The sequence below is a fragment of the Lithobates pipiens genome, unplaced genomic scaffold (genome assembly GCF_037356315.1).
Source record: "Lithobates pipiens isolate NorthernLeopardFrog02 unplaced genomic scaffold, aLitPip1_a1.2 Scaffold_10, whole genome shotgun sequence".
NCBI classification, from domain to species: Eukaryota; Metazoa; Chordata; class Amphibia; order Anura; family Ranidae; genus Lithobates; species Lithobates pipiens.
Window position 1 is genome coordinate 104,330,844 of NW_027507686.1, and position 26,739 is coordinate 104,357,582.

At 44.5% G+C, this 26,739-nt stretch overlaps 1 protein-coding gene across 2 annotated transcripts in view; it reads right to left on the reverse strand.

The window, feature by feature from the left end:
- The window catches only part of LOC143933943 (spectrin beta chain, non-erythrocytic 1-like), a gene marked incomplete in the record, with an annotated part of 1,131,488 nt that overhangs the window by 255,462 nt on the left and 849,287 nt on the right, over window positions 1-26,739 (reverse strand). For both annotated transcript variants that reach the window (XM_077457128.1, XM_077457138.1), the window contains 8 exon segments: window positions 19,699-19,829; window positions 19,976-20,251; window positions 21,385-21,474; window positions 21,578-21,802; window positions 22,116-22,379; window positions 22,623-22,769; window positions 22,907-22,997; window positions 23,139-23,341. In XM_077457128.1, the coding sequence (XP_077313254.1) occupies window positions 19,699-19,829; window positions 19,976-20,251; window positions 21,385-21,474; window positions 21,578-21,802; window positions 22,116-22,379; window positions 22,623-22,769; window positions 22,907-22,997; window positions 23,139-23,341 (1,427 nt within the window).

The following is a 26,739-nucleotide window of genomic DNA, read 5'->3' on the forward strand; positions in this document are numbered from 1 at the left end:
AAGGATGTCTCTTGCTACCTGAAGATCCTGGGACTACTGCTCCGGGGAAGAGGCGAACAGATGTAGATCGTCCATGTATGCGACTACCGAGATGCTTCTGAGCCACAAGAAAGCCAGGACCTCCAGCATAACTTTGGTGAATAATAAAAAGATGGGAGAAAACAAGGCATTAAAAGGCTGAACCAGCTGTATGTGGACAAGAACTTTAAGACATTTAATGATTTGAAAAAATAATTTAATGTAGCTCAAAATATATTCTGTGCCTATCTACAATTGAGACATGCTTTGACGGCCCAATTTGCAAAACGGATTCTGGAATGGGAAGAAATGCCACTGTTTCAATATATAAACCCAGTGGGTCCCACTAAGGGGTTAATATCTAAAATCTATGGTCAGTTAAGTAAACAAATTAACGGCAAGGGGAAATACTTGGATGAGAAAAAGAAATGGGAACTAGATGTAGGAAGGCCAACAAGAGCAGTGTAAGAGAATTTTGGAGGTGTGTTCGGAGGTCTTGGTCTCCCCCCCCCCACACACAAGATATCCCACTTGATGGTGATCAACAGCATATTACCCCTCAGCGTTTATTTAAGTTTGGTAATAGAGTAGATAAGTGCCCTAGATGCCAAGGGATGGGAAATCTATAAATATAAATATATAAATATATATATATATATATATATATATATATATATATATGCTGTGGAAATGCCCCAAGCTGTTTCGTTTTTGGAAGGGGGTGATAGAGACAATGAGTAGGGTATTTGGGATAGCTCTGGAGTTAAATGCACTTGTGTGTATACTAGGATATAGAAATGAAAAAGGGGAGAGAAAGGGTACCACTATGGTAATTTTAAGATGCCTATTCCAGGCCAGGAGGATGATTGCAATTAGATGGCAATCAAGCTTAGCTCCCACAGTAAGAGACCGGGTAAGAGCAGTGAACGAGAATCTTTGTAAAGAAAGAGCAGTATATATAAAATGAAATAACCTAAAAGGAGTTTGATAGGATGTAGAAAGTATGGATAGAGAAAACGGATCCCTTGTTATAGAATAGAATAAGCAAACTGAACAAGGGAAAAAGGATAATTTAGTCAATATGCACATTTTTTTTTTCTTTTTCTTTTTAATAAATTCACTGAATAGAATAAGGGAATATAGTTAAAAATAAAATCGAAAACAAAATACAAGACAAAAGAGGTTGAGCTATATAGGTAAATGTTAGTGCATGGGGTCGGTTGGAGGGGAAAAAGGGGGGGGGGGGGGTTTAAGTTAAAAACTTGTGTCTTATGTTTCTTTCTTGGTTAGTAGGAATGTGTATTAGTACTTGTTCAACTCCTGGTCACAAATTGTTTATTTTATGTATGCATAATGTGAAAATTTAATAAAGATTTAAGATTAAAAAAAAAGATCCGTGGGGCGACTTGTTTTCATCTATGGCTTTCTGAAACACAAAGAGCAGCCAGAAATATTTAAGCCCACCAGCGTTACCACAGAGGACCACAGGGAGTGCCCGCCCAGGACCAACCACCACTAGGGTCTCAGACGCACTCCCCTACCCCACCTACCACCAGTGAGGGGAAACAACCGTGGAGCTAACGGGGATAGGTAAGGGAACGCCACCCCAGGGTTCCTCTTACCTTAGAGTGGCTGGTGCGGTTCTCTCCAGGACCTGCCCACAAAGCCTCTGCCTCCGACATGTCCTGCTGAGAATGAATGGTCGAACGTGCCTTCTGGTAGCTGTCTGTAAAGCAAACGAACAGACCACACCAGCCAAACGCTCGGTCCGTTCTCGTAATCCATGTCCGAAACCGAAAGACTCCGATCCGCAGTTACCCATCATCCGGCCCGGCCTCTAGCTCCAACGCTGGTTGTATTACAGGGGGGACCTGGCACACTTCCTGCAGCATCCCTCTGAACGGAAGAGAAGCAGACCTCCCCAGCCTTTCTCCTTCCCCAGGAGAAGATGGGGTGTGCCGAAAGCCGCCAATCCGGGCCCCCTACCCACCAGGCAGACTAAAGAGAGACAGTCTCCCCTTCTCAGGTATGTTTGGCCTCAAGCCTCCCCGGCTGTTTTTGGCCCCGGCCCCTTAGCGAGGTCTCCCTTCCAGAGGAAACACCATAACTGAGGGGCCAGCGGGACGGTGAGATTTAAATATTGATTTGAAAGGCTGTGTTTCCTGAGAGGGGAGGAGCCAGTGTCTCTATGGTGCTGCCCTGAAAGATGAATGGGGATAGTAAGGTTAAAGTGGACCTTCAGTAATTTTTTTCAACTTTCCATCTATTAAATCTTCTGCCCTTGTTTTAACTTTGGATAGCAAAAATAGGATTTTTATAACAGTTTACCATGTAAAATCCTTTTCTTGGAGTACATCACGGCACACAGAGCCATAGTAGTAACTATGTGGGTTATATAGGCCACCTTTAGGTGATGGAAACTGGCACACCCTAAGACAGGAAGTTCACTCCCTATACAACTCCTCCCATTAACGGGAGTACCCCAGTTTTTGTAGCAAAGCAATATACCACAGAGGGGAGGGACCTCTGTGTCCCGTGATGTACTCCAAGAAATTGATTTTACAGGTAAGCTGTATTTTCTTTATCATACATCATGGAACACAGAGCCATAGTAATAACTATATGGGATGTCCCAGAGCAATGCTATCTGAGGGGAGGGAGACAATCCAAAGTTGGGCGCCATCAGACCCGCAGACCTACCGTATATACTCGAGTATAGGCCGACCCGAATATAAGCCGAGGCCCCCAATTTACCACAAAAAAACTGGGAAACTTATTGACTCGTGTATAAGCCGAGGGTGAGACATCCCTGTGTCCATCCCTGTGTCCCGTCCATCCCTGTGTCCCGTCCATCCCTGTGTCCGTCCCCGTGTCCCGTCCGTCCCCGTGTCCCGTCCGTCCCCCGTCCGTCCCCGTGTCCCGTCCGTCCCCGTGTCCCGTCCGTCCCCCGTCCGTCCCCGTGTCCCGTCCGTCCCCGTGTCCCGTCCGTCCCCCGTCCGTCCCCGTGTCCCGTCCGTCCCCGTGTCCCGTCCGTCCCCGTGTCCCGTCCGTCCCCGTGTCCCGTCCGTCCCCGTGTCCCGTCCGTCCCCGCGCCAATCTGCAGCCTCTGTGTGCCATGCTCTCCTCGTCTGACAGACGGCGGCCATTCCTCTGTTCAAAAGCCGCGCCTCCCTGTCTGTGATAGGCGGAACACTCAATTTCCCAGCAGTCAGTGTTCCGCCTATCACGGACATCCTCTCATCCTCGTCCATAGTATGAGAATGAGCGGATGTCCGTGATAAGCGGAACTCTGACTGCTGGGAAATTGAGTGTTCCGCCTATCACAGACAGGGAGGCGCGGCTTTTGAATAGTAGAATGGCCGCCGTCTGTCTGCTCGACACGCTGATCGGGCAGGCAGACGGCGATGACTCGAGTATAAGCCGAGGAGGGCACTTTCAGCCTCAAAAAAGAGGCTGAAAATCTCGGCTTATACTCGAGTATATACGGTATACTGCTGCCTGCAGCACACTGTGCCCAAAGGCAATATCCTCCTGTCTTTTTACATCCACCTAATAGAATCTGGTGAATGTATGGACTGAAGACCAAGTGGCTGCCTTGCAGATTTGAGCCATGGAGGCTTGGTGATGCACTGCCCACAAAGCACTAACAGCCCTGGTGGAGTGCACTTTGATTTGAAAAGGTGGAATCTTCCTCTTCAATCCATAAGCCTGAACAATCACTTGCCGAAGCCACCTAAAAATAGTAGAATTTGATGCTGCCTGTCCTTTCTAGGACCTTCAGGCAACACAAACAAAACATCAGTTTTCCGAATCTGAGCCTTCAAGTAGACTGACTGCTCTCACTACATCAATAGAATGTAGCGACTTTTCTTCCATGGAACAGGGTTCTGGAAAAAAACAAAAATTCTGATTTATATGAAAACCTGACTACCTTTGTCAGAAAGTTAGGATGAGGACGCAATACCACCTTATCCTTGTGAATGATATGGTTTTTACAAGAAAGAGCAGCTGATACCCTTCTTGCAGAAGATATGGCAACCAGCAAAATTAACTTCCTTGTCAAAAGGACCAAGGGGTATGTCATATTGGCTCAAAAGGCTGTTTTTTCTAAAGCCGACAAAACTAGATTCAGGTCCCAAGGCTTCAAGGGTGACCTAGCCGGCGGATTAAGCCATGTTACCGACTGTATGAAACTGCAGACCAGAGAACGTGAAGTGGTCGTTGGAACAATACTGATAAGGCCGATACCTGACCTTTGATGGTACTCAAGGCCAGCTTCATCTCTAATCCCATTTGTAGAAAGGCAAGAATTCTACCCGTTAGGAATCTTCTTCTCTTGTGATCAGTCAAACTCCAGGTGTATTGAGAAGCAGACAATTTATTTCTGATGTGGCACACAACAGGGAGAAGCTTACAGGCCAAAAGATGCCGTAAGAATCACACAAAAGAATGTATATCCCCCTCCTAATACCTACAATAATACCACCTCTACGCTTTATTGACTGAGGAAACAGATAGCATGCCTGGTACACGATGGTACTTTATTTTGGCTAATTCCTTTACAATCTTATGCTACTATATATAGTTAAACCTAATCATCCTACAACTTACTATGGAGTTAGTTAAAACAAAACGATACAGCAAGTTAATACAACAACGTGCTCAGAAGTCATTTTAAAAATCAGTCTCAGGGTTATTGTTTTTCTAATACATACATACACATTATGGCCAATTTTTTTGGACAGGGTCTAATTAACCTACCAGCATGTCTTTGGAGTGTGGGAGGAAACCAGAGTACCCGGAGGAAACCCACGCAAGCACAGGGAGAACATGCAAACTCCAGGAAGATAGTGTCATGGTCGGGATTTGAACCAGCAACCCTATTGCCGCTAGGTGAAAGTGCCAACCACTACACCACTGTGCTGCCCCTAATAGTCACACAAACATTTAAAACTTTTCTAACATTCCCTCTTTGTGTGACTATTTTATCTCAACACATTTCGATGATAGTCCCTGTGTTATACACTTTCGGACTGTATATCATTAAGTTGAGCTTCAATGTCCACATAGGTCTCCTCAGAGGTAGGAAAGGTTTGATGCATTATGCTTGAGACTGCAGTTTTAATCAGTTTTTGTGAAAGTCCTCGAATACAGGGAATGCAGCAGCATCCGTAAGTGACCAAAACAGCCAAAGCTTCAGCGATTGAGATCAAACATGATGTTCTAAGTCCAGTCCATTTACCGAACCATCCTTCAAGCCAGGTTGTGAATTGATCATTAATACCAGAGTTTTCCGCTAATTCATTCGATAGAGCAGTCAGTCCTTCCAAGGCTCTGGTTACGGTCCCTGCAGGAGCTGTATTTTGTTAGGGATAAAGGTGCAACACATGCTACCAAACATTCTGCATACCCTCCTCTTTCAGCTAAGACCATATCTAAAGCCATGCGGTTCTGCCATGCCATTAGAGATGTGGGGGGCCAACTGTTCTGCTAGGCCCTTCACAGCATCCTTAGTATGGTTTACAAATCGTTGTTGGTTATTATATATATATATATATATATATATATATATATATATATATATATATATATATAGTTTCATAGTTAGTTAGGTTGAATAAAGACACCAGTCCATCCAGTTCAACCTGAGTGTCTACAATTGTCCCTATCCCTGTACATTGCACACTCACATCAGTCCCTACCCTCAAGGAGCCCACAATCCAAGGTCCCCCATTCATATACTAGGGAGAATTTTGGACAGAAGCCAATTAACCTACCTGCATGTCTTTGGAGTGTGGGAGGAAACCGGAGTACCCAGAGGAAACCCACGCAGGCACAGGGAGAACAAGCAAACTCCAGGCAGGTAGTGTCGTGGTTGGGATTTGAACCAGCGACCCTTCTTACTGCTAGGTGAGAGTGCCAACCACTACACCACTGTGAATATAATATAATATATATATATATATATAAAATCCAGTCATTTTTATTTATAGTCACCCACCAGAAAAGAGACTCAAACCCAGCTGTCACCTGATTCCTGGCCTTAAACTCATCCGGCACCCCACGAGAAACCCCAATCTCATCAATGTAGATTCTGAGAGTCAAATGACCCCATGGGAGAGGTGTCCCTCCGATACCATTGGCGACTCTTAGTCCACGGGCATTCTGACAAGATTCTCAGGGGCATAGCCAGCTGGACCATAGCGCAATCCCCTCGGGCAATGGCCGGTAGTCTAGCTCGCAGTTTTTTATCCCCACACATCCACCAGACATCAGCTCTCTGAATGTCATGTTCAACCGCAGTCACCGTGTTAATCCTCTCTACACAGTAGTCATCGGGTAGTGACCCAAGATCCACCGCACTACGGTTCCCCGGGAGTGCAAAACAAGTAAAACTGCCCAGATAAGCAGTCACCGCTGGAGGTATCTGAGGTCTCTGTACTGGGGGAAACAACAAACTCAATGTGTGACAGATAGATTTTGTTTCAGGTTTATAGCTCTTACTATATAATTGCAACATACATTTTAAACCTTCTGGATCTGTATTGTGATCTAGAGGAAAAGGAACTGTTGCTAAATGTGGTCTGGCTCCGGCACAAACTAAACAGTTTTCCTTTTTTAGAGTTTTAACCGTATACCTCAACCATTCTAACCACTTTTTCTTGGTAGCCCGTCTCCAAAGCTATGGCATCTTCTATTATTAGGTTAGTAAATCTTATAGTTTTACTCAGAACTTCTATTTTAGTATGGCCGCCTTCTTTCCCGTCCGAGTCTAAAGCCGCGTACACACGGGCGGACTGTCTGGCCAACTTAGTCCGTCAGACAATCCGACGGACAGTCCGTCCTACTTTCGAATGAACGGACTTGACCACACACGGATGAACAACAGTCCATCGAAAGCTTGCGCGATGACGTGTACAGCACGTACGACGGGACTAGAAATAGGAAGTCCAATACACAGCAATGCAACCTTTCGCCGTGTAAATCCTTTCTGAGCATGCGCCATACTTAGTCCGTCGAACTAGCCTACTCACGAGCGGACTGTCCGCTGAAACCAAAGTTGGACGGACATTACGGAAATTCCGAAATACTTAGTCCGCCAGACTGCACGCTGAAAAAGTCCGCTGAAGCCCACACACAAGCGGACTGTCCGCTGAAATGTGTTTCGACGGACCAAGTTGGACAGACAGTCCGCCCGTGTGTACGCGGCTTAACTTTTCCTGTTGTCTAGTTTTATTAGGTGGTAATACCTCAAGGAAAAACGTTCCTGAGGGGTCAGTTCCCGACACCCACGCTCCCATAGAATATAACCACTGATCTTCCTTCCTTGGCTCCTTTAATGTTAATAGTTGGTTACAGTATTTACTATTTGTGCAGGGGGAGTTGGCTGCTTTTTTAATTATGAGTCTTTCCTTTATTCCACTCTTTTTAGCCCCTGGTTGATACTCCCAATCTTGATGTGCTGTGGCCCACAGGGCCTTATCCCATGTTTGACATCTTGCCCTATTCCAGAGCCAGCAAATATAGTTATCTGCCAATAGAAGTCCTCTAGCCCCAGTTGTATCCCCACAATCTGCAATCTGACAGAAGTCTACCAGTATAGTGCTAGTTATTCCCTCTATAAAAGTTTAGATTCAATGCTTTTCCTGTTCTTTCCCAATCCAAAGGTTCCTCTGTTCTTCCATAACGTATAACCCCTCTCATGGATGCCTCTCCTAGAGTCACCAGTAACCCAAGGATAATTACTGTCCCTTATTACTGACCCAAGGATGTGCCTGAATTACTGTCCCGAATTACTGACCCAAGGATAATTACTGTCCCTTTAGGGCAGCACAGTGGTGTAGTGCTTAGCACTTTCACCTAGCAGCAATAGGGTTGCTGGTTCAAATCCCGACCACGACACTATCTGCCTGGAGTTTGCATGTTCTCCCTGTGTCTGCGTGGGTTTCCTCCGGGTACTCCCGTTTTCTCCTACACTCCAAAGACATGCTGGTAGGTTAATTAGACCCTGTCCAAAAAAAATTGGCCATAATATGTGTATGTCAATGTTGCAAGTGTGTTTGGACTCTACAGGTTAAAAGGACCGCATAAATAGCTGCAGATGGACACCGGTGGCAAGAAAAGCACCCTGAGGCAATTCAGTTTGTATAGGTAGCGCTATACAAGTCATTCATTCATTTCATCCTAACCAGCTACAGAGTTCCAGCGGATAGGGTAGGGTAGTTGGAAGGTAGGGAGACGTCACCGGTTTGAGACAAGTCCCACCTTGTGTGAGACCTCCCTTTGTAGCTGGATTTTCTGAACCTCTTGTAGCCAACTGGCCCTATTCTGCCGGTAAAACCTTTTTGTAATGGGATTGGTGAATCCAGGTAGACCTGTCTGCAATCCTCATCGCAGTAGAGGTAGTTAAGAGGACTTTGAAAGGACCATCCCACCTTGGGGAGTACCACTGCTTTTCCTATTACTTTTTGTTAAGACCCAACCTCCCACATGCACCTTTTCATCTTCTTGAATTGGACCTTCTAGGACAGTACCAAAATCATTAGTACGTCTTAAAAAAATCCATACCAGACCCTTTATCCGAGCACGCAACCTGGCAGGCCGCAGGAAAAGAGGGGGGGACGAGAGAGCGCCCCCCCCTCCTGAACCGTACCAGGCCACATGCCCTCAACATTGGGAGGATGCTTTGGGGGTCTGTGACCCCTCAAAGCACCATGTCCCCATGTTGATAGGGACAAGGGCCTCATCCTCACAACCCTGGCCGGTAGTTGTGGGGGTCTGCGGGCGGCTTATCAATCTGGAAGCCCCCCTTTAACAAGAGGACCCCCAGATCCAGCCCCCCCCCCCGTTTGAAATGGTAAAATGGTAAGGGGGTTTAAAAGTACCCCTACCATTTCACAAAGAAAGTGTAAAAATGGTTAAATAAGAAACACTTGAAAAATTCCTTTATTAAAAAAAAAAAAAAAAAAAAAAAAATAAAAAAAGACTCTTGGTGGATTTTCAGTCCAGTGCTGTCCATCCATGCATCCATCTTTTGTCTTCACTGCGGGGATCCCAGTGCCGATGTTTCTTATATTAGGAGGGCGGGCCACCCGTCACCTGACCCCACCCCCTCTGACGCTGGTGAGGGAAGCCATGGGGTTCCCCAGTGACGCATTGGTGACACCGCCCCCCTCTGATGTAACGCACATGGAGGGGGTGGGGGGTGTCATATCTGCACTTGAATTTGGGCTGGGATACTCTTTATCTAACATGAATGAGCACAGGATCACAGAGCAAACTACCAAACGCCTTCCTTAACTTGAAGTTGTTAAAAACAATATTCTTTCATTTATTCAAATACATATATTACACACACACACACACACACACACACACACACCTCTGAATATTTTTCCTCAGACCCCAATATTTTTGCAGAATTTAAGAAAACTTTAACCCCCTTTTGTATTGTTCCCCTTATTCTCTGATGCCAAGTGAAATCCTTTCTAATATTTAATATTCTGATTCAGAACTTAGCGTACCCAAATATAAACTGCAATGTATCATTAACACTTTACAGTTGAAAGTCTGTGAATTCTAAAATTAACACATCCAATATAAATATTTACTTTAAGAATATTATTCAGACTTGGGGTTAATGCTGCCCTACTAGTCACCCATCATCATCCACCTCTCTTTTGCTACCTCTGTCAGGCAATCTGCATTTTCTTGTTTCCGAGAAATAGCTTCTTGACCATCATAATGAAAACATCCTCAGCCTTTTCTTTTCTCACATTCATCAAGCCACCTGATAATTCTACAACATTCTATTCCCTCCACAGTTCAAGCCACCTTCATGTCTCCCATCTACCTCCAAACCATCAACAATTTCTGCCACTTGTTTCCTTTAACACCATGGCATGCTATAATAATAAAGCAACCTGGTGTTATCAGTGTACCTTTTTTCTTTTTTTTTATGCTAAGTTTCAATATTTACAATATAACCCTTCTGTATTGTCATAGCTGGTCAAGAGTTAACTTTTTTACAGACAATCTTTTGCACAGGAATTTGAAGCGCAATTCTCACTACTTACACAAGGGGAGGGGGGAGAGTGAGTCCAGTGCCTACTTTTTTTTTTTTTTTTTACAGACACACAGAACATGAGAACTTGAAGAATGATTTCTTATCTCCTAATGGCACATTAGGAATATGCAGCACAAAACATGTAAAAGAACAAAGACTGTTCCCCATTGCCAGCGTTAATCGGGTCTCTCATTAACCTATAAAACACTGGGATGGTGACCCCCGATCCATGGTAACAATAGGAATACAAGAGTAAAAATATCAGCACTCCCCACACTATAGAGAGAATCAAAAAAGGTTAAACATGAGCAAAGATAAAGTAAACACACAGAAGAAAGTTAGCCTTGCGATCTTTTTAGATCACTTAACAGCGCTTAAATCGTCGGGCATTCAACCTCCGACGTTCGGTATACTTCAAATCTTTTTGTTATCTGTCCTGGACAGCGGGTGACATAATTTTTTACCTTAGACAACGTCCCCAGGTGTCTGTCTATGAGCACTGAATCATCTAGATATTATACGATCAATACCAATGTCAGCAATTACAACACATTAAACCAGAATCAAAGCGAAAGAGAAGAAAAGACTCTTAGAAAGAATTAATAATTTAAATCATCTTACCTCTCAAACTCCAGAGTACTGGATCACACGAAATTCGGAAACAGACAGTGGATCCGGATCTTAGGCCCCCCGCCCCTGTTTCACCACTAACGTTGAGTGGGGGGACTTTTACTTCCCCCCTACAGTGAGCTCCGAAGTCCAATACTCACCCAAGTTTTGTTGGGGCCATGTGATCTGAAAACCAACTAGTTGTTTGCGGCATCGAAGAACCAAAAATGTTAGGAATCTTCTTCTCTTGTGATCAGTCAAACTCCAGGTGTATTGAGAAGCAGACAATTTCTGATGTGGCGCACACAAGAGGGAGAAGCTTACAGGCCAAAAGATGCTGTAAGAATCGCACAAAAGAATGTATATTCCCCCTCCTAATACCTACAATACCACCTCTACGCTTCTATTGGCTGAGGAAACGGACTGCATGCCTGGTACACAATGGTACTTTATTTTGGCTAATCAGGGTTTCCTTTACAATCTCATGCTACCATATATATAGTTAAACCTAATTATCCTCCAACTTACTACGAGTTAGTTAAAACAAAACGATACAGCAAGTTAATACAACAATGTGCTCAGAAGTCCTTTTAAAAAAATCAGTCTCAGGGTTATTGTTTTTCTAATAGTCACACAAACATTTAAAACTTTTCTACCACTACCTATAACATTTTCTAGGATGTCAACCCCTGGGTACACACCAGGAAACATATGCCATTCAGACTCTATAATAAATTACTCTGGAAGCTGGCTTCCTTGCATTAATCAAGGTAGATATCACTGAATCTGAAAACCCACGATTCTTCAAAATGTGGGTTTCAATAGCCAAACCATTAAATTTAGTGCAAGGTAGGATGGAATATACTCGTCCCTGCTAGAGCAGGTTTGGATGTGGTGGTAGGGTACAGGGGTCCCCTACTGCCATCCTTATAATTTCTGCATACCAGGACCTTCTGGGCCACAAGAACTTTTCCTGCTTGATGCTGCAAAGATAATGAGGTAGCATCAGAATAGGAGGGAATGCATAAATCAGTGAGAACCGATCCCACAGGGTCACTAAGGCGTCCGTTCCGCGCGCAAACGTATCCCTTGTTCTTCACACAAAGTTGTCAACTTTGTTGTTGAGGCTGGACGCAAACAGATCCACATCTGGGACCCCTCACATTTGGCATATGACCAGGAAGATGTCGGGGTGAAGGGAGCCTTAGCCCGGGAACAACTGTTGGCGACTCAAAAATAGTCCACCTGCCAATTCTCTAACCCTGGAATGAAGATTGCCGATATGCATGGTACATGTTCTTCTGCCCAGGCTAGGATATGGTTTACCTCTATCTGGGCTGCATGACTTCTGGTGGCAAGCCACTGCTGTGGCATTGTCGGATTGAATCCTGACCGGACAAATCCACAACCTGAACGTCCAGGCCCTTAGGGCCAAAATGTGCTGCCCAAAGCGCTAGAATGTTTCTTCCAGGACTGCTCCCCAACCTGAAATAGCTGGCATCTGTTACCACCTTCCAGGTAACTGGCATGAAAGATTTGCCCTTCTGCAGATTCTTGGATATATTCCACCAACTGGGGCTCTAGCACACTTTTGGCGACAAGACACATTGGAAACTCTAGCGCTTGGACCTTCTTGTTCTAAGCAGATAGGATACTGTTTTGCAGCAGTCTCAAATGAAACTGAGCATAGGGAACTGCTTTGAATTAAGCTACCATTTCTCCCAACAACCTCATGGAACGGCAAATGGAAAGATCCTTCTTCGCCCTGACCACCTTGAACCAGCTCTTTTATGGAACTGGTTTTTACCTGGGATAAAAACACCCTTTTCTGGGCTGTACATATGATCAGACCCAAATACTCTAGTCGTCTTAATGGTTTTAAAGAAGATTTCTCTAGATTGAGGATCCAACCTAGGTATTCCAGGTTACCGACTGGTCTATCAAGAGCAGGTTGTCTAGGTATGCCAAAATTGTTATACCTTGAGCCCCTAACTTGGCCAGAGGAGGGGCTAGAACTTTTGGAAACACCCAAGGTGCAGTAGCTAGACCAAAATGCAAAGCTACAAAACTGAAAATTTAGTTTTTCTACCTAGAAACACAGATACTTCTGGTGAGCGGGGAAAATAGGCACATGGAGGTATGCATGCTTGATGTCGATTGATGGCAGAAGTTCTCCTTGTAGGATTGAGACAACTGATCGGATTGAATCCATGCGGAAAACCGGAGTTAGACTTACCGGTAACTTTTTCTAGGAGTCTTCCAGGACAGCCTCAGATATAGGGCTCCTCCCTCCGGGACAGGAAACACATCAACCCAATCAAATAAAAAGGTGTGGTCCTCCAGGCCCTCCTCAGTTTTACTCCAAGAACCGCCGGAAGGCTCTGAAAGACATAACACACTAACAATCACGTTAGTACACATCCTCACCACTTACTCCAACTTAAACAACTTTGGGTGGGAAACCAGGCTGTCCTGGAAGACTCCTAGAAAAAGAGATACCGGTAAGTCTAACTCCGGTTTTCTCCTATCGTCTTCCAGGACATCCTCTGAGAAAAGCAAGGAGCTCACCTTGTCAGGGCGGGACCACTGCCTGGAGGACCTTTCGTCAAAAAGTCTGCTCTTTATCAGACCATAAATCCAGACGGTAATGTCTTGCAAACGTAGAGTAGCTGGACCACATTGCTGCCTTGCAGATCTCCTCCGGAGAGGCTCCAGCCCTCTCTGCCCATGATGCGGAAACCACCCTGGTAGAGTGTGCCTTAACTAAGGGAGCCTGCTTCCCCTCTAATTCATAGGCTTTAACTATCACCATTCGTATCCACCTGGCCATAGATGATTTGGACGCCTTGCAGCCCTTGCGGGCGCCCGAAAAGTGAACAAAAAGTGAGTCTGACTTCCTGAAGACCCTAGTGGCTTCTAAAAAAATTAATAGACTTCTTCTGACGTCTAAGAAAATTAAACAACTCGCCTCATCTCCGCCTGAGGTGGAGAAAAATGTTGGTAAAATAATATCCTGTGTCCTATGAAAAGTGGACACAACCTTGGGGAGAAAACTAGGGTCAGTCTTAAGCACTACCCTGTCCTCTAAAATTAACAAAAATGGCGCTCTGACCGAGAGCGCCTGCAGATCACTGACCCTTCTAGCTGACGTGATCGCTATCAAAAAAACTGTTTTTAGTACCATCCACTTAAGTGACGCTTTCTCTAAGGGCTCAAATGGATCTCTGGTCAAAGCCCTAAGGACCAAGGACAAATCCCAGGTAGGACAGGTCTTCATCTTCACAGGCCTGGATCTAGCCAAAGCCTTGAAGTTCTTGACAAAAGTATTCTGCTGGAGCGAGGACTGAAGGAAAACACTTAAGGCCGCCACCTGTACCTTTAGGGTGCTGATAGAGAGGCCCAGCTCTACCCCTGCTTGCAGAAAATCTAGGACTGCCGGGACCTGCAATCCCCTGTTCTCGCAACCAGGAATTAAACCTTTTCCCTATCTTGGCGTAAATCGCTCTAGTTACTGGTTTACGGCATTCTAACAAGGTCTTAACCACTCTTTCTGAAAAACCCTGTGATCTTAAGATCTGTTCCTCAGATACCAGGCCGCAAGCTTGAGTCTATCTGAGGGTGCAGGATAGGCCCCTGGGAAAGCAAATCCTCCCTGACTGGCAGTAATATCGGAGGATGAACAGCCAACTTCTTTATGCTGGCAAACCAGGGTCTCCTTGGCCAAAAAGGAGCCACTAAAATGAGGTCCGTAGCTTCCAACCGGAACTTCTGCAGAACCTCCGCCACCATCCTTACAGGAGGGAAGGCATAACAAAGGCAGAACTGCCATGGATTGGCAAGGGCGTCTATCCCCCTGGCCCGATCCTGTGGGTGAACCAAAAAAAATTGTGTCACCTTCCTGTTGCAAATAGGTCTATTTCTGGCCTTCCCCAGCATGACACAATCTCCTCGAACACTTCCTTGTTGAGGGACCACTCGTCCTTCTGCCGACTGAGAAAGTCGCCCAGCAAATTCTGAGTTCCCTTCAGATGAATGGCTGATATCGACGACAAGTTCTTCTCGGCCCAGCGGGATTCTGTCTGCAATAGCCTGCAGTGCGGGGCTTCTGGTTCCCCCTTGCTTGTTCAGATAAGCTACTGCTGCCACATTGACCGAACCTGCAGATCCCTGCCCTGTAACTGGGACTGGAAGGTTTCTATAGCATTCCAAACTGCCAGAAGCTCCTTCTGGTTTGAGGAATGACCTGCCTCTACATTCGACCAGGTTCCTTGGGCTAAGATCCCCTTCTAGGTGGGCACCCCAACCCAGCGCACTGGCATCGGTCGTGACCACCACCGTAGCTTGTGGGGGACCAGGGAAGACCCTTGTCCAGGTTGACCTGGGCCCACCACCACCACAGAGACCTCCTGACGGCAGAAGATAGGGGCATAACCTGATCCAGGCTCTGCTCCCTGCCATCCCAATAAACGGAGCATAAGTCTCTGAAAAGGGCGCTGATGATTCCTTGCCCAGGCCACCGCTGGAAAGCATGATGTCATCAATCACAGGACTCTCATAACCTCCCTGATCTGGGCTTCCCAACCTGATTGAAGCTGGGCTACCGCCTGCTCTAGCTTGTTGATCTTCTCCGCAGGAAGAAACCCTCATCTCCACCGAAGAGATCCTGTATGCTAAATACAGGACTTCCTGTGAGGGGGTCAACTGGGATTTTTCCTGGTTTATCAGCCACCCTAGTGAGCACAGGAAACCCAAGGCCTCCTGCACGTCCTTCTGCAGCTGTTGGGCCGACTAAGCTATAAACAGTAGATTGTCCAGATATGGAATCACCGTTATAGCCTTGAGCCTTAACGGGGCCAGCGCCTCTGCCAGAACCTTTGTAAAGATAATCCTGAGAAACCTCTGGGACTCTGGATGAATCAGGATATGCAAATATGCATCCCTGAGATCCACGGTGGCCCTGTGACAACCCTGAAACAGAAACTTGGTTATCGTGAAGATTGACTCTATACGGAACCGCTTGTATTTTATGATCCTGTTCAGGGGCGGAGATTCAGTATCAGCCTGAATTTCCCCGAAGGTTTCTTTACCACGAATACGTGGGAGTAAACCCCCAAACCTTGCTCCTCCGGAGGCACCTGTACCAGTACTTCTTGGTCCACCAGATCCCCCAGAAGACGACCCAGAGCCTTTGCCTTCTCTTGGTCCCTTGGTAACCTGGTTATCTGAAAATTCGGGAGAGGAACTGAACCAAACTCCAACTTTTAACCCGCCAGGAAACTTTATGGCTGAAAAAACCAAAGCACTGGATCCTGGGGTCCAGCTCTCTAAAAAGAAAAAAGTTACAAGCTAAACCTTAATTTTTTTCTGAGGAGACCCGTGTACCATTCAAAATCGGCCTGAAGAGACACTTTGAATGGATCCGGCTGCATGGCTTGCTCCAGCAAGGATTACTCCAGCGGAGCTCAGCATAGCACATCTTTACTCGTGATCAACACCTTAGACACTGGCAAAAAAACTGAGGTACTCCCAGTAATGAGAAGGGTTATATAGGGAATGAATTTCCCTTCTTAGGGTGTGCCAGTGTCCATCACCTAAAGGTGGCCTATATAACCCATATAGTTACTACTATGGCTCTGTGTCCCATGATGTACGATAAACTATTTTTCCTGTCAGTAAATACCTTATACAGCCCACTTCCTGTTTGTCTGGTAAGAAGCCTAGGTTTTCGAAATGATGTACAGCTCATGCTCTCTCTCGCAAGAGATTCTCAGGAAGGGAGGGGGAGGAGTCATAAGAGGGCCAATGAGAGCTGCAGAGCTGGAGGTGCGCCTTGTGTAAATTCAGGAAGTGGACAGCAGTTTCAGCCCCACAACACAAGCTACTACATCTAGTATTTTGTATGACCTCAAATGATTTTTAAGGACAGCACGTCTTCTAGGCATGGAGTAAACAAGTTGGCGACACATTGCAACATCTATATTTTTCTATTCTTCAAGAATGACCTCTTTTAGAGTCTGGATGCTGAATGGAGAATGATGCTCAACTTGTCTCTCTTTAGAATTCCCCATAGGTGTTCGATTGGGTTCAGAGCAGTAGACATACTTGGCCACTGAATCACTTTTACCCTGTTCCTCTAAGGCCAACAGTGGCCTTAGATGTGTGTTTTGGATCATTGTCATGTTAGAAAAGTGCACGACGACCACAGGCACTGAGTGATGGTAACATCTCTTCATCATAGCATTAATGAAATGCAGCTCCCCAAGACCAGCAGGACTCATGCAGCCCGACAGGAGGACACTGCCACCACCATGTTTCACTGTAGGCACCATGTATTTTTCACTGTGCTCCTCACCTTTGTGACGTAAAGTTTTGAAGCCATCAGTTACAAAAACATTTATCTTGGTCTCATCACTACAGAGTAGAGTCCCAGTAGTTTTTTTTAGCATGGGTCCTGGCAAATTCTAGGTGTGCTTTTAGTGCATTAGATTTAGGAGACGCTTCCTTCGTGGACGACACCCATGCATGTCATTCCTCTGCAGTGTACGCAGTACATTGTCATGGGAAACAAACACCCCAATTTGACTTTCTACTTCTTTAGCCAACTGCAGTGAACGTGCATGGCGATTTTCTTCAACCCTTCTCATCCTGTCCCGCAAATGGCCTAGATGTCTCCGAGATGGTTGCAGTTCCCTCTTTGTTAAAGGGGTTGTAAACACAGTTTTTCACCTTAATGCATTCTACGCATTAAGGTGAAAAACCTTTTGTGCTGCAGCCGTCCCTTTTTCTTACCGGAGCCTGAACGCTCCAGTGACGGGGATGAGCACAGCAGCTCCAGCTGTTGTCTCGGGTTCTCATTGGATTGATCCATTGGCTCCCGCTGCTGTCAATCAAATCCAGTGACACAGGAACCGGGGCAGCGTCTGCATGATTGCCCCCATGGAAAGCAGCTCTCTGTGGGGCACTCAAGAGGAGGAGGAGTGCTGCGGGGGGACCCCAGAAAAGAAGGATCGTGGCCACTCTGTGCAAAACCCTTGCACAAAAGGAGGCAAGTACAACATGTTTGTTATTTAAAAAAAAAAAAATACCTAAGCTTTACTTTCACTTTAAATTCTGGTATTACTCTTGTACAGTATTCTGACAAGTAAAGCTTTGCTGATCTTACAGCCTTCACCTTTCTTTTTTAACTAAATCTTCTCTCAGGCCTTGACATTTTTTCGCCATATGGTACCATTGACAGCAATTAAAAAAAAAACTGCAAGACAATGGCATAATGCATAATAATAATGCTAGTATGCATAGAATCTAACTGGCTCACCTGAATTTGACAATCCAGGGATAATGGAGATTTGTTCCATTTTGACAAAATCTCCTTCTGCAAGACTCGCGTGTGAAATTGAGTGTATGGTATTGCCTCGAAAGTGGCTACCATGAGGCCCAGAACGCGCATGCAGAAGCGCAGCGACGATCACCTGCAGTTCATCAACAACTTCACTACAGCTTGAAGAGTCTGCAGCTTGTCTGAAGGGAGAAAAACTCTCGCTTGAGTCCAATAGAAAGCCCAGGTACTCCAGGTGTTGAGTCGGCACTAACACCGACTTCTTTAGGTTCAGCACCCAACCAAACTCCCGAAGAGTCTGCATGGTGATCGCTACATCCTCCCTTAATTCTGAGGCGGAAGCTGCTCTCAGGAGGTCATCTAGGTAACCCACGATTGCGATCTCACGTTGCCATAACAGCGCCAGAATTGGAGCCAACACTTTCGTAAAGACTCGGGGTGCTAACGCCAAGAAAATGACTAGCGGCCGTCCTTAGTACAAAAATCACAAAGAAAATGGCAGCCGAACCTTCTAGAAAATGGCTAACAGCCATACACTGCATAAGACTACAGGAAAATGGCAGCCAACTCTCCTGAGGAGAATTTACTCAGGCACCTCACTGCAGTAAAAAGGGGAAGAAAACGGACCCCAACAGCCAGTGCAGCCCTGCCAAAGCTCGGAGCCCCCCCCCAGAGGACCCCCGGGCCTAGGTACATACACCGCACCTCATGCCCAGCAGCCCCAGCAGGGGGGAGGAGGGAATGAGGGATAGGGAGAGGAAAGGAAGAATGAGAGACTCCCTAGTGGACCTCCCAGGGAATGCCCAGCTGCTCTATCTTGCCGAGGCAGGGAGTGCTGTACTTACCCTTCCTGCCGAGATTGCTAGATGCTTTCCACTACAGACCCATCACCAGTATGAGGTGGCTGCTGGCTGCGGCACACTAACAGACAGCAGTAGCCCGCTCATATGCGTGCCCCGGGGCATATAGCTCACCGGCCACCCACGGATCAGACAGGGCATGTTGTGGCCGACCCAGCGCATAGCTAGGGTCTGCTCACGCTCGATGGCCAGGCTGGTGAGACTACAAGGATCTATATTATTCAGCCTGTCACACAGCCGGCTGTTAATAGTAAATCACAGGATCAAAAATTGGAGAAAAAATTTAAAAAATCCCCTCAGGGAGCCAGGTCCTTCTACACTAGGCAGAAAAAAAACTGGGCTGCAGGAAGCAGGGAGAGAGGTTATAGCCAGAGGGACCGCCCCCTGGGTGTGGTGCAGTGTTGCTGTTTTTACATGTCTTACATGTTCTGCCTAGTCCTCTCCTGAAGTGTGCGTGATAACCCTAAGGTCAAGAATTAAAGGAGCTGTGTCCATCAATGAACAAAAGAGAAAACACTTTTTTGTGTGTGCAAATTAACAAATATTGGTTGCAATAAAGGGCTCGCATTTGTGGGAGTATTTTGTCCCATAGAAAATATTGATTCAATATACAAACACTGCATCTATATCGCTCTAGTTATATTGATTTTTATTTTATTTTACACAGATACATACACACACACACACACTCACTGTTTAAAGACTCAATCCGTTTGGGTGTAGAACGATTGAAACACTTTGCAGATAACCATTTTTTTAAATATTAATGTAAAACTAAGCTAACATTTCAGATTTTGTTATGTCCATACCTCTCTGGGTGGCTCCTGGAAACCATATCCCTGCTAGAGTTGGCCAGCTGATGGATGGTTTCAGCATAGTCATCAAGAGCTTGCTCCATTAGTAGATGTTTCTTTAGCATAGCCTGGGCACCAATCTCATCCTATAGGAGTAAAAAAAAAAAAATGAGGCTAAACGCAACTGGCAGAGAAGAGAGAAATCACCATTTGTGCTGCAGACACACGCCCAGACAGGTTTATATATTTCTCTGGAAAACCAGTACTCTGCATGATGATTTAAATAACAAACCTTTGCCTTTTCCTCAGACATCATGTGCAGCTCCTGTTCTCCCATCCAAGCTTCAGCCTCCGCTGCATCAGCATAAAACTGTTGTGCAGAATGGGACTCCTCTAGACGTGCGTGCCGCTTTCCTGCCTCAGTGGTAAGCTCGTCCCATGTACGCCATAGCAACTCCAGTCTCTCGCCTAGCTCCTGAGCATCTAGAGAACTGTTCTTCACCGATTTCCCTCTTTCCAAAATATCATCGATTCGAGGTTGGTGTCCTTGAATTTCCTTTTGCAGTGTCTGTCAGAGGAGAGTTGAGAAATCACAAAAAAAAAAAAAAAAAAATAGGAGTCGTCATAAAAAAAAATATATATACACCATCATAGAAGTCTAGGCTCAGCACACAAATCCTGTTAATAGATCTCAATAAAAAAATAAATAAAAAAAGTCAGTTGTGGAACAGTCATTGAGCAGTACAAGTTAGCCAACACCCAGCCACCGATTAAAAATGTCAACGGTAAAATGTAACCTCCTTTGTAAAGCAGTGGTAAGGCCTCATGCACACTGGACGTTCTAAAAAACGCCAGTAGCGTTAGCTGTAGAATGAGTTGTGCAGTAGCGTTTCAGAGTTTGCATTTTTTAGCTTTTAAAAAATATATATTCCCACAAAAAAAATGCTGATAAGCGCAGACTAGTCGTGTTTTTAAGCTTTTTCAGAGTTAGAGTGCTTACAGTTGAAAAATTACAGCATTATAGTTCCAGGGGGGTTTCCTAGCCAGAAAACACCACTGCTAAAAAGGCTGACAAAAACCTGTGTGTGCATGGACACCAAGGATAACATGCTGGGGTATTTACTGGCTGCAGAAAAAAATGCCTGAAGACAGCAGCTATAAAAACATCCAGCATGCAGGAGGCTCAAATCTTACATGGTCCAAATTAATTTAATGCCAACCTGACCCTTCTTACCTTTTAGTTTTTTTTAAAGGTGTGTTGGCAATTTTAGAATGGGGAAACATTGAACAGTTGGCATCTACTAGAAAAAAAAAAAAAAAAAAAACACAAGGACTTCTCAAGGTGCCCAATGTCCTAACATTCCTTACCAGACAGACAGTAGTCTAAAAAATTGAACACACATCTACCTCCATGGGTGTGCAGGTATCAATCTCAAAGCATTTGCTGAAAGTTATAACTTAGAGGTAAACATCTGTAGAAGAATTTAGGTTGCATATGGAAGATTTCCATGGTCAGGAAAACAAAAAGGAGAAAAAAGACTTTCCTTTTAAAGAAGCATTGCAAAAGAAAAAGACAGATATAGAAAGAGCAATCCAACCTGATGGGATTTACTAAAACACCAGAACTTATGGACAAATACTTACTATAGTGCTACATTGCAATTAGCCATATAAAGCCAGGGTTTTCATACTGTGCCTCACCTGGTTTTTCTTGATGAGTAGCTGTACAGTTGGAAGATCTTTTCCATGTTCTGTAGATATGGCCATTGGCATTCTCTCCTTAACCCAAAGCTTAGGAAAGGAAAATAAAAGACAACTTCAGAATTCAATTTTTTGCATGTCTATATGTCACAGCATCCAAGTTTATAGCGTTAAAATTACAAACACTGCTTACAATTTCATCTTCCAAATCCCTGTTAAATTGGTGACCTTCCTTAGAAGCCAGCAACAATTTCCTTCGATCACCGAGTGGTGCACGTAGTGTTGAGAATTTGTCCTCTACCATTTTGTGCTTAGAATCAACTTCTAATATGTTTGCATCTTCCTGACCCAAAGCTTGGGCCTGACTCTGGATAGCCTCCAACTCCTTCTCCCTCACTTCCATTTGATTCTCCAGCATCTGAAATCATACACGGACAAAACTTTCAAGTTCATGCACCAAGTAGACACTTTTCCAACTTAAATAGATTTTTTCTTTTTCGAACTTTCTCTGCGCAGAAGGTACATCATTCAGTATGTACATTAGAACCAGGTAAACATTGCTGGTATATTTGGTTTACTTCACAATTTGATGCAAAAAATAAAAATAAATACTAAAATGGAATGTAAGATGGCTAAAATTGTAAAAAAAAATGATAGATATATATATATATATATCTCATTTTGGGAAACAAAAAAATCTAAGGTTTAAAATATAAAATAAAATCCTGCACCTGTTGCTTGTGGAGTAGAATGTTCACACTGGTAAGATCTTTCCCATAATCATCTGAATGAAGCTGTTCTTCAAGATTTTGTAACCAACTTTCCAGCGCAGAGCAGCTTTGTGTGAACAGTTCTGCCCTGTTGGCATCAAAAAGGCACCGTGCTTTACTCTGAGTAGTGGATTCCAGGTCATTCCATTGGCTATGAAGGGTATCCAACTTTTCTCTCACCACTGTTTCCAATTCTGGCTTTTCGGCAATGAGCAGTTGCCCTTCCTGAAATTGGAAAGGGGATAAAACCAATTTATAGCACTGGAGAGGTTACAAATAAAATGCATTTTTCACATTATATTGTGGCTTTAATTTCTGAGGCCTACTTCTAGCCACTCTTAAAATGTAGACACTTCTCTTAATATAAGCAGATATTTTTATTTATTGAATGACTAACATTAGAATCTTCTTAGAAGCATGAGGTTATGGTTTATTCTCATGCCATGAATCAAATACACTTTATTTCACCTTGTCCATTTTGTCTAGCCAGTCTTTATTTGAAGCCAGTTCAGCCATAAATGCCTGGTGCTTTTGCCACTTGCTGTGCAGATTACGGGCCTCATCATACGAGACATCCTGAGCAGTCAACATCTTCTCATTAATCCACAAAGTAAGCTGGGGAAAGACAACGTGCTAAATACAAAACAGGACTACTACATTTTAAAAGACATACTTTTTAGGAGTTTCCAGTTTTATCTGGCTTTATCCTAGGCATATTAGACACAAGTACATTCAACAAAAAAAATACTAACTTCTTGACAGTCCTGGAGAAAGTGCTGGAGGTCACGATTATCTTTCAGGCGAGTTAAAACTTCAGCAGCTGTTGCTCGATTTTTCTTGTGTCTAGGAAACACACAATCTTATAAATTTACAAAAATAAAAAAGATCCAGGGCAATGTATTATATTTTTAGAAAGGCCTGCATCTTGACATTAGCAAATTTAAAATTACTATGTGAAAGAAATGCTAAAAAGGTCAAGCCTACCTTTTATCAATAGACGTGACTTTCTCCTGAATTTTCTCAGAGTTGACATTTTGCTCTTGGATGAGTTTCTTGCCTGAGTCCACCAGCCCTCGGATCTTTTCATCATTAGCATCCATGGTGGTCATGAAGTCCTCCTGACATTTTATTGCAGCCTCAGCTGCCTCAAGTGTTGTTGGCATTTCTATGTGGGATAGCACATATTCCTAAAATATAAACAAGTTGTAGATGTACAAAATCAATACAGGCTCATTCATGAAGCTAAAATAGAATGTTGGATACAGATCTTTGCGTGTCAATGCATGCATTTTAGATTTCATTGCATTTTCACACTGAATTCCCTAGTGAATATAGTGGTCATGCATACATGATCCAGCTCAGTGGTAACATAGAAGTATCAAGAATGGCACAGGCAGGCATACAGCTATAAGTACATTAATCACACGTTTGAATATGCTATGGGATTGTAGGATTATCCTAAAGTCCATAGGTCCAGAGATATTCATGGCAGCTCCCCATCGAGACAAAAGTAATCACTGCAAATTTCAGTGTATGGTTCAGCTAAGCTATGGATAATGGGAGACTTCAATGCTATACTTGATCCTGTTTTGGATAGACCAAACATTTCTCTGGAGAGCTCTCTACTTGGGCCCAGATGGTTGTCCTGGAAGAAGCTTGGCGGCGGAACACACACACACACACACACACACACACACACACACACACACACATTAACTACCTTCCGACCGCCTCACGTAGATATACTACGGCAAAATCGCATGGGCAGGCAGAATAACGTATGGGTATGTCACTCACCTCCCGTGGGCGCATCGTGCCCCCCCCCCCCATGCCCGAAGCAGTCGGCATCCCTCCACGAGCGATCTGTGCTGAAGGGGAGGCCACCAATTCATGGCCACCCCCTGGCGATCGCTCCAGGCAAATTAGAAACTTCCCCTACTTCTGTTCTGGTTTTTTCCTGTGTCTAGGAAACACACAATCTTATGAATTTACAAAAATAAAAAAGATCCAGGTCAATGTATTAAATGGGCACCTGCCATTTATTACCTAATAAAAGTTTAACCCCCTGATCGCCCGGCGGGTGATACAAGTTAGGTTTTAGGGTCAGATAGGGTCTGCATCGCCCCAGGCAGAGTCAGGTTAGTGCCAGTACTGCCAACACCCACACATGCAGCATACACCTCCCTTTGTGGTATAGTATCTGAACGGATCAATATCCGATCAGATCTATGCTAGCGCCCCCAGCAGTTTAGGGTTCCCAAAAAACGCAGTGTTAGCGGGATCAGCCCAGATATCTGCTAGCGCCTGTGTTTTGCCCCTCCGCCCAGCCACCCAAGTGCAGTAGCGATCGATCACTGTCACTTACAAAACACAACACACATAACTGCAGCGTTAGAGTCAGGGCTGATTCCTGCGATCGCTAACTTTTTTTTGGTAGCATTTTGATACAGTCGCTGACAGGAGCTTTGTTACCTGTGAATCTCACTAGTGTACCACTAAATTTAGAGCCCAAAATAGCAAATTGAAGGTACACTAGTGAGGAGGCCTATACATTTCTGAGCATGACCGATAGTGAAGAGGAAGTCACTCATCTGTCAGATTCAGGCTCAGAACACGATCCTGTAGACCAGGGGTCTCCAAACTATGGCCCTCCAGTTGTTCAGGAACTACAATTCCCATCATGCCTAGTCATGTCTGATTGACAGTTTTGCAATGCCTGTTAGGTGTAGTTCTGCAACCGCTGGAGGGCCGTAGTTTAGAGATCCCTGCTATAGACGACAGTGGCTCCATGACAAATAGCTCTGATGACAGAGTTGTGGTCCCTGCCAAGGTCAGGCGTACCAGACCCTGATCATCTTCTGCTGTTGAGGTGCAAGACCTGCAGGGCTCGCATATGGAGCAAAGTACTAGTGCCGCTAGTCCTTCTGGTGAACTAGCAAGCACCAGCAGCCTAGTACATCCAGCACTGCAGTAACACTTGGTGATGTGGTGAGTCCCATAAGTGCAGTTCAAGCTGGTGAAGTGGCAAGCACAAGTAGTGTCCCTCTGCCACCAAGAAGACAAAGACATGCCCGTCAAGCCCATAGTGCCCTTCCTGCTACCTAATCCTAATTGGGAATCTGCTACTTCTGCAGCACCAGTACTTCCCCCATTCACTGGCCAAACTGGCATTCAGGTGGAAACAGTTGATTGTACGTCACTTGATTTTTATTAGCTCTTTCACCGAAGATCTCTACAGATCTATTGTAGACCAAAGCAATTTTTGCACTGGTCAATACATCGCCACTATTCCCCAGTCCTCGCTTGCCAAAGATTGGAGACCAATTATGGTTTCCGAATTTAAGATCTTCCTGGGCCTTTCCCTCGACATGGCATAGTTCAAATGAGTATGTTGCGTTCATATTGGTCCACTACTCACCATGCCTCTCAGCAAATTGCTTGGGTGCCTACTTTACAAAATGGGGTCATTTGGAGCAGGTTTGTACCATCTTGGCATTTTGTGCCATCTTGGCATTTTATGGCCTTCAAAACTGATAGGAGAGAGATCAAAGATTTACGCTCTTAGAAATCCTGAAGGCGGTGCTTGGTTTTCGGGGGCCCCGTAGGCTCCCAAAAAGTCCCACACATGAGGTATCCCCATGCTCAGGAGAAGTAGAAAAATGTATTTTGGGGTGCAATTCCACATACAACCATGGCATGTGTGGGCAATATATTTAGTGACAACTTTATGTAAAAATGTTTTTTTTTCAATCACTTGGGATGAAAAAATTCAATATTCAATGGGCTCAACATGCCTCAGCAATTTCCTTGGGGTGTCTACTTTCCAAAATGGGGTCATGGGGGGGGTTCTACTGCCCTGCCATTTTAGCACCTCAAGAAATGAGATAGACAGTCAAACTAAAAGCGGTGTAAATTCCAGAAAATGTACCCTAGTTTGTAGACGCTACAACTTTTGTGCAAACCAATATACGCTTGACATTTTTTTATTTTTTTTTTTTTAACTAAAGACACGTGGCTGAACACATTTTGGCATAAACGTATGACTAAAATTGAGTTTGTTGGATTTTCCTTATAACAAAAAGTAGAAACACTTTTTTCAAAATGTTCACTCTTTTTCCATTTATATCGCAAAAAATAAAAATCGCAGAGGCAATCGAATACCATCAAAAGTTCTATTTGTGGGGGAAAAAAAAAAGGACAAATTTCATTTGGGTACAACATTGCATGACTGCAAAATTACCAGTTAAAGCAGAACCAAATTGTATAAAAGCCCTCTGGTCTTTAGGCAGCCTAATGGTCCAGGGCTTAAGTGGTTAACTAGAGCATATTCTTATTTTTCAACTTCTTCCCATATAGATCTAGCTTCCACCAATATTAGCAGACATGGTAGATGCTAAACATTTGCCTAGCGGGTTATATGACCATGCTCCGCTAATGCTTACATTTAGTCTTCATTACTCTCAAGATGCAGACCAGTGGAGATTGGGAACCCACTGGGGTTCACATCCAGATGTGGTTAATAAAATTCTGTCCCTTTTGTAGAATACTGGGAATTTAATGTTCAATGTTCAACTTCAATGCTTTA